The following is an 8,738-nucleotide window of genomic DNA, read 5'->3' as shown; positions in this document are numbered from 1 at the left end:
GAGTTTCTCTCTAGATATGTGCTTCTAAGTTTCTGGTGTTCATACACGTGATTAGGTGCAATTCACTCTCTAACTAGTAATTAAAGTCAAAACCATTGATGAATCAGAAATTAGGTAATAAGCCACTCTGATAGAATTGACCGAAGCAGGTTGTATGTGAATCAGAAATTAGGTAATAAGCCACTATAATAGAATTGACTGAAGCAGGTTGTATATATGTAGCTGTAAAACAGGTAGCATGTTTTCACTGTACTCAGTTGAAGCAAAACTAATGTACTCTAAACCTTTGAACCTTTCTTGCCAACAGGGTCAAGCATCTTATCTTAGTGGAGCCATGGGGTTTTCCAGAGAGGCCTGACAATGCTGAACATGAAAGACCAATTCCAATCTGGATCAAAGCACTAGGAGCTATATTGAGTCCATTTAATCCATTAGCTGGGTTAAGAATAGCAGGACCTTTTGGTGAGTTTTAGATACTCTTAAATACCGTTTCTATTTTGGTTAAACATAAACATGGGGCAGACAGCACATTTGATAAGCTTTTTGGCAAGTCCATGTCACCCACAGAGGAAAGAGTTGGTGAGAAAGTGGGAGTGATTGAGGAAAGGTTGAACTCTTTAGGACAAGAGGGCAAGCTCTTTCTATTAGAAATGCTAGTACGATGGTTTGGAGCAAGCTGCAATACATGATTATAGGCTACAGTTACAGTGAGTCGGATTATGTGGACATCTGTTGGGGAAGCCTGACAAAATGGGATTTCTGAATTCCATTAACATTAGAACCCAGTCTCTCATAAACACAGTTGTCTTTGGCCTGAGTTTGGAGAAGTTAAATTGAAACTGGCTTCTTTCCATTAGCCTTTTTCGTATTATTCTAGCAAGTCTTGTGTGTCTCATTGGTGTCCTGCATTACAGTGGCAGTTATCCTTCATATTTCTATGTTTCTTCAGCAGCACTGATGAGGTGTTAGATAAACTCTGTGTACTCTAATACTAGGACTAGGTAGGGTTTTATCTAGGGAGTGCCAAGAAGGGCATAATAAAATCTTAGTCATCATATGTGTTCCTTCTAGAGGAGAAGGAGGTTATTTGTCTGTTACTCTTCTGTGCTACAGAAGTATCTGCTGGAGAGGCTTGGAAAAAGGTATCCTTCAGGCCTCTCACAAGTTATAATTAACTCACCTCTTCATCATTTTTAGCAGTCTGAAGATAAACTAGTGAGTTTTTTAGGCTTTGTTTACATTTAAACCACATCTGTTTCCTAAATCTCTTTCTATAGAATATATATTTTAATATGCTGATCTGTTCATTTCTTTTCAGGAGTGTGACAAAATTAGCTTGTCAGGCAAGCAACATGTTTTGAACAAACAGATTAATATTTTTAAAAGTAAAATGCTACTGCAGTGAACATAACAACCTGACTGAGTGATACTGAGTGATAAGCACTGATTTAATGCGTTATATCCAATAACAATGCATAAATCAATCCATGTGGAACAGTTTAAAGCTGAAGCTGTCTCCCTTAGCAGTGCAGTCAAAACCATGCAGCAGAAACAGAAATGTGGCAAGATGTTCCCAAACCTAGCCTCACTTATAGGCTGCTGTGGGAGGCAGTGCTATGCGTAAAATTTTTCTTCTATTTCTTACTGCACATAATAAAAACGTGGCAAGATGTTCCCAAACCTAGCCTCACTTATAGGTTGCTGTGGGAGGCAGTGCTATGTGTAAAATTTTTCTTCTGTTTCTTACTGCACATAATAATGTTTTGCAACATCAACTTAATCTGAAGTTCTTAGAGTAGGGTAGGTGTAAACACTGTGCTTCGAGGTAGGCATCAGGCCCAGCCAGATGAAGGTACTCAACCAAACCCAGGGTTCCCAAACCTAGCCTCACTTATAGGTTGCTGTGGGAGGCAGTGCTATGTGTAAAATTTTTCTTCTGTTTCTTACTGCACATAATAATGTTTTGCAACATCAACTTAATCTGAAGTTCTTAGAGTAGGGTAGGTGTAAACACTGTGCTTCGAGGTAGGCATCAGGCCCAGCCAGATGAAGGTACTCAACCAAACCCAGGTTTCCTTCTACATGCAAATGTGCTTAAGCTGCTGGGCAAGTATAGTTGTTTAAACCTCACTATAAAGCCAATTGCTCTTGTTCAAAGGTTTGAGTTAAGCACTTAAAGCTGAGCCAAGTTCATTGGGATATCACAATGGTATCACATGGATACTTGATCAGACCCACAGGTGAATACTTAAACCTGGGAGAGAGACAGAAACTAGAGAACCTTTGAGTGGTTTCCAGTTAGTTGATTTGCATACTTTCCTTCACACTGGAACAGTCAACCAGGAGTCTCAAAGTATAGGGTGTTTGGTGCTTAGATTGGATTTGTGAATTCCATTCCTAGATCTGGACGCCTAAAAATGCCTCAGGACAACAGAAATGTCACCATGACCTTTTCGTGAAACTTGAAGTCTTCAGCGTTAGTATTTCATATAGCATTTTCATAGACACTATGGAAAACGTCAGCCAGACTGTTGAGAGTGTCTTCAGTAAACATTACAAGAATGAACCAGTGTGATATCATTCCAAAATTTGTTCCAGGGTGCCTTGAATCCTTGTTTCATTCTCCCCTGTAAATTCCCAGGGAAGGAAACTGTTTTGCAATTGGACAAACAGAAAAAGCACTTCTTATCAAAATGCAAAGTGATTTCTAAAATTTGGTAACATTTCATGCCATGGCCTCTATGCTGATAGCAGGGGAAAACACAGAATTAGTCTCTTTCTTCCAAGTAGTCTTATTCCAAGCCAGCTGTATCATTTGTGTTGAAAAACACACAGACACACACATAGCAAAAGACAGAAGTCCAGCAATTGAACTCTCTCGAGGAAGAATAGAGCAGCACGAATTGCAGGGCATTTACAAGCTATTCATTGCTTTGGAAGTTAAATCACTGTTTCATAAGGGAATTATTTTTCTCTTGCACTGTATTAGTTTTCTTAACCTGTTTAAAGCATGCATAAGGGTGTGTTGCAATAGTCTAGTCTCAAGGTTACAAAAGCATAGATCACTGTGACAAGGTCTACATAAATAGTACTAGGCCTTTGGCCAGGGGTGGATGGTAAGAAGTGACATCATTATAATTGCACAGAATAACAACAGTTTGAAGTTCCTACAGTCTGGAAAGGGAAAGTATAACCATCAATGGTCATACTCAGAGTTGTGGACAACAGCTCAATGTCCAAGTGGAGATTAGTGGTGTTCCTCAGGGATCAGTGTTTGGATCAGCAATGTTTAGCATCTTTGTCAGTAACATGGGCAGGGGGGTTAAAGTGCATCCTCAACAAGCTTGCCAATGGCACCAAGCTGTGCAGTGCAGTCGACATGCTGGAGGGAAAGGATGTCATCCAGAGGGACCTGGACATGCTTGAGAGGTGGGCCCGTGTCAAACTCTTGAAGTTCAGCAAGGTCAGGTGCAAGGGTCAGGACAATTTCAAGCACCCATACAGGCTGGACAGAGACTGGATTGAGAGCAACCCTGAGGAGAAAGACCTGGGCATGTTAGTTGATGAGAAGCTCAAAATGACCGAGCAATGTGTGCTCACAGTCCATAAAGCCAACCGCATCCTGGGCTGCATCAAAACAGTCACGGCCAGCAGGTCAAGGGAGGTGATTCTCCCCCTCTGCTCCTCCCTTGTGAGGCCCCACCTGGTGTACTGTGGCTAGCTCTGGGGCCCGCAACATAAGAAGGATGCGGACCTGCTGGAGCAAGGCTAGAGGAGGGACATGAAGATGATCAGAGGACTGGAGCCCCTCCCCTATGAAGACAGGCTGAGAGTTGTGGTTGTTCTGTCTGTAGAAGAGAAGGCTTTGGGGAGACCTTGTAGGAGCCTTCCAGTACCTAAAGAGGGCCTACAAGCTGGAGAGGGACTCTTTGCAAGAGCGTGTAGTGATAAGACAAGCAGTAATGGCTTCAAACTACAAGAGGGAATGTTTAGATCAGATATTAGGGATGAATAAGATTCTTAGACTAAGATTAGCCTTGTGGTGAGGCTCTTGTCGCAAAGATCCATCTGGTCAACTAGAAGAGGCTTCTTCCTTAAAGAAGTAATTCAGAAAAGAAGCTTAAGTTTAGAGGGCCTGAATTGGCCCATCAAAGGACCCACTTCTCTACTTTGGCTGTTAAGAGAGCATAGGGACAATAGTTTTCAACATTAAATCTTTCAGTTTATACCAGTACTTGTGTCTTATGTCGAGATTTCTGGTTTTCATCATAAACTTTTGTTCTTTCAACTAAACACTAGTTAGATGAACTAGATGCTAAAGTAGACTGTTCTGTAAAAGGAGAGGACAGACTGAAGGAATAGAGCCCAGCTTTTCCAACAGTGCCTTCTGGTTCTGAAAGGTGTGATGCATTTGGCCCACACAGTGCTGTCAGAACAAGGAGAAGGTGTTGGTATCGTGTGAGGCTAACCTGGTGACATAAAGATACTCTGCTTAGCCCTTTTGCTGGTCCCCTTTGTAGGTTTCTTCTGTTGCTGCAGTGACCTTTCTCAGACATTCCCTGTATGTATTCAGGAGAGATTTAATTGCCCCTTTTCTGGGGCTGCATAAAGTCCTTTAGAGTATTTATATTTCATTCCTATTTGCTGTAATGCCACTACACATTTCCTTTCCTTGCATGTCTTTTCCTAAAATGTGCAAGTGGTAAAACAAAATACTGATTTAGAAGTCATCAGGCTCAGCCACGAGTTTCAAGAGAACATGTTTTGAGGGTTGTAATGAAAAGCATTAGGCAATCCAATAGAGTTGTCTATACTCATTCCTCCTCTAATAGTGTTTTCTGTTTTAACAGGATTAAGCCTTGTTCAGCGTTTAAGACCAGATTTCAAGCGAAAATATTCATCAATGTTTGATGATAACACTGTGGCTGAATATATCTATCACTGCAATGTACAGTCACCAAGGTGAGCATGAGTTTCCCAGTGTATGTTTTGAAGTCTGTCGTTCATTTACTGAGTGCCTACTACTCCCTCCAATGGCCATGGCAGCAGTGTGCATGCCTTATTTTTTTATTTGCTTTTCAATTGTAGCATTTGTTATACTGAAGAAGGAGGTAGCATTGCACTTGTTTTGAATTCCAGAAATTGCTAGATGTAAAAACTATCCTAATTCTATATTTCTTCTTAACCTATGTGTTCATTCTGTAAGAGTTTGGGCACTAATTTTAGTTTCAAAAGTTGTTAATAGTAGTTTAATTTGTAAAGAATTTAAAAAAAAAAACTTTAAAAATAAGGTATTCAATTCTTTTAAGTGTTATCCCTCAGTATTGTAAAAACATGGGCTCCTTCCGTTGAAAATTACATGCAAACTTATATTTTGTAATTGTAAAAAAATGCCAGTCTCATGTACTGCTGCACTCTGTGTTACCAAAGATACTCCTGGTTAGATAAAAGGCAGATTTAATGGAAATTTAATTGGTTTTACCCTTTTGAATTACTTGAAGTGGTGAAACAGCTTTCAAGAACATGACTATTCCTTATGGATGGGCAAAAAGGCCAATGCTGCAACGGATTTCACAAATGGATCAAGACATTCCTATTACTGTGGTCTATGGAGCACGATCATGCATAGATGGCAATTCTGGCAGCACTATCCAGTCTCTGAGACCAAATTCATATGTGAAGACAATTGTAAGTTGACTTTTAAAGCAGTTTTTTGTTTATTGCATGGAATTGTTTAAATCCTATCTATGTGGCTAGGTTGGATGGGCCCCTGAGCAACATGGTCCAGTGGGAGGTGCCCCTGCCCATGGTAGTGAGGTTGGAACTAGATGATCTTTCCAACATAAACCATTCTATGATTCTATATTTTTTATACCAACTGTGGGAGTGCTGGCCCTTCGATTTAGAGCCTGATGTAATAACTTCTGGTCTTTGTAAGAGAGAGAAAACAAGTGTTAGATCGATGTAATAACTTCTGGTCTTTGTAAGAGGGAGAAAACAGGTGTTAGATCAGAGAGAACCTAGACAGAAGTGTTGAATTCCAAGAGTAAGAAGAAAACTCACTGTAGTAGTAGAAGCCAAATTAAATCTTTGAGCAAGGTCATTCTTAATTTTGTTCTACAATGTACTAATACAAGTAGGTTTTGTGGTCATTGTTTTTGTCTGTGTTTTAAACCACAGCAGTCCTAATATCTACATATATGTGTAACATAGGGAGGCTATCTTAAACTTTTCATCTGTCTATTAATGCTTTTATTTCTCTGGTAAGAGAGTGGTTTGTACCTGCTGTTTAGGCTCTTGTAACATCTTTCTTTAAGTCATTAAAAAAATACTTGATGTTATCTTCCTAGCTAATATATTCTTGTTTAAAGATGTGGCATCCTCATTTAAAATGTGTGTATTCACAAGTTGATGTGAATGTGCACACTGCATTTTTTCTTGATTTCTATAAAAACAAGCTCATTCAAAAGTATTCTTCACACATTTTCACATCAGTCAGCTGTGATAATTGAATATGCATATATGTTACAATGCTGTGAGGTGATAAAATGTTTGAACACACCAGCTGCCTCCTTACTGATGTCTAGAACTATCTAGACAGAAGTGTACAATATGTAATGTTGATAGTGTACTACAAGAAGTCATTCAAATAAAATGTTATAACTTGACAGAGCTGACATCAGAGCTGGAACTCAGAGAAAAGACGTTGTTATTGAACTGTTTAGGTGTGTTAAAGAGCAGAAATATGTTTCATAAACGTTGACATCTAGACTGAAAGTGTCACTTAAGTGCTTAACCAGAGAGGGAGTTGTAACAAGAAGTGACTGTTAAAAAGTGTACAATATACTGCTGGGATAAGCATAGACCATTCAGGCAGATTTTTTCCACTCTGGTCAGTGTCTTTTAGAAGGGACTGTGGAAAACTTTATGGTATTACAGGTTAAAATTTTGTCAAGCCAAGTACATATTCCAAAAGGTAAACTGGAATGGTAAAAATTGCAGGGACACTGGTAAAAACACAGGAGGGAAAGGTCTCTAATGAGGCTGAGACAGGGACTGGCAGTGTCATGCTTTGTAAAATACACAGAGGTTCTGGGTTTTTATTATGTGTGTTTGTTTCTAATTCATTTTTACTTTAGCTTCTTGGGAAGTTTTAACACAATAACATAATTAAATCCTTAATTGTGTTACATACTTGCTGTGAAATAATCTAGGTCACAAACGTGGGGTTTTCTCCCCATATATTGTATTTGGATTTTACTTGTCTCTGTTTAACATAGTAATTGTTAATTTGGAGGGTTGAAATCTACTTCCATAAGTCTAGAAAGTCCCCAGTAATTTAAGCTTCTGAGTTCTTAATCATTTATTCTAGTACCTTTAGTCTCTTCCATATCACTTTTATAGTAAGAAAATCCAAATGACTTGATGTTCTCTCTAATGCAAACACTTGCAGGATTAGTGAGCAACCTGGCAGAACTATTTGGGTGGAGAGTTAAGGCAATAAAGATGCATCAGAAGTTATATATGCAAAGAACATGCTTCACAGTTTGTTTTGCAGTGACTTGTGCCTGCTTGAGTGGTGGGTTATTTTCCAGCAATGTGGACAGTTGCATAAGCAGTTTTACCCTCTTTTCCTGTGTAACGAAGTTCCTTCCTTGGAGAAACCAGATTTTTGGTTTTCCTTATGTTTAGAGTCCTTTTTTTATGCTGTACGATGCCAACTCCTAGGTAACGTGTAATAGTCAGGTTCTTCACCTATCCCAGTATTTATTTATTTGTTCAATATGTTTTTGTGATTTTGACCTGTTTCTTCACCTTTATCCTCTAGGCTATCCTTGGTGCAGGTCATTATGTGTACGCTGATCAACCTGAAGACTTCAATGAGAAAGTGAAAGATATCTGTGATTCTGTGGACTGAGTGTCTTCTGTTCTTTAGAAAGTCATACTGTAGATAGCATTTAATGGCAATACTCTCTAGGAAATCACTAAGGAATGCGGAGCTAATGGAACAGGCTCTGTTTGCACACTGTTTCTTCTAAGAAGCCATTTGCACACCTAAACCACTGAGTGCCTTTTTGGGGGGGATAAAGAGGTTTGAAGCTAACTTTGTGCGGCTTTTTTGAGATTATTGACCTGTCAGATACAAAATTACACGTAACTTTTGAAACTGGAATTTTCTTCAAAATTTAATTGAACTTTCAACATATTGAACTCTCTAAAAATACTGAATTCTCCAATACAGAGAACTGCATCAATATAGATACAGTGGACAAAATGCAATTTGGTTTCTTAATGAGCGTTCATATTTTTTAGGTGATGTTTCATAGCAAGAATATGAAACTACATATGTATTTTATTTTTGGAAGCCAGAGCTCCGTATACAATATTTTAAGAGGGTTTTGGTTTAGTTTTTTCTTTTTTTTTCAATTGGAGTGATAACAGCTTATGAAGCTGATTTTGGGAGTGGGACGGGGCCAAAATAATGAGCAGTGTCTGTCACTGAAATATGTTTGTTAATGTGTTAGAAATTGAGGCTCAATATTAGGAAATTTATCTTCCATTGGATTTTATTTCCATTTATCTCAAGGCATCTTTTTCCATCTGTGCAACTTTTATGGAAGACTCCATTTGTAAGAGTCAATGATGTCACCAGCACTCATGCTTCCATAAATATTTTGATGTGTAGATTTCAGTGATCTAAAACACAAAGAGGCTTGTGAGTTACTCCATCCCTTTTT

At 38.8% G+C, this 8,738-nt stretch overlaps 1 protein-coding gene across 1 annotated transcript; it reads left to right on the top strand.

The window, feature by feature from the left end:
• Positions 1 to 296: 296 nt before the first annotated feature.
• ABHD5 (abhydrolase domain containing 5) lies at positions 297 to 8,098 on the top strand (the record flags this gene model as incomplete). The annotated part of the gene is made up of 4 exons (XM_009072181.1): positions 297 to 462; positions 4,851 to 4,962; positions 5,502 to 5,688; positions 7,829 to 8,098. Coding segments are annotated over 4 exons (555 nt in total), but the record flags the coding sequence as incomplete, so codon positions are not given.
• Positions 8,099 to 8,738: the final 640 nt, after the last annotated feature.

This window comes from Acanthisitta chloris, unplaced genomic scaffold, assembly GCF_000695815.1.
Source record: "Acanthisitta chloris isolate BGI_N310 unplaced genomic scaffold, ASM69581v1 scaffold9663, whole genome shotgun sequence".
Taxonomy (NCBI): domain Eukaryota; kingdom Metazoa; phylum Chordata; class Aves; order Passeriformes; family Acanthisittidae; genus Acanthisitta; species Acanthisitta chloris.
The sequence above is the reverse complement of the archived record's forward strand: the minus strand, read 5'-3'. Positions and strand labels throughout refer to the sequence as shown.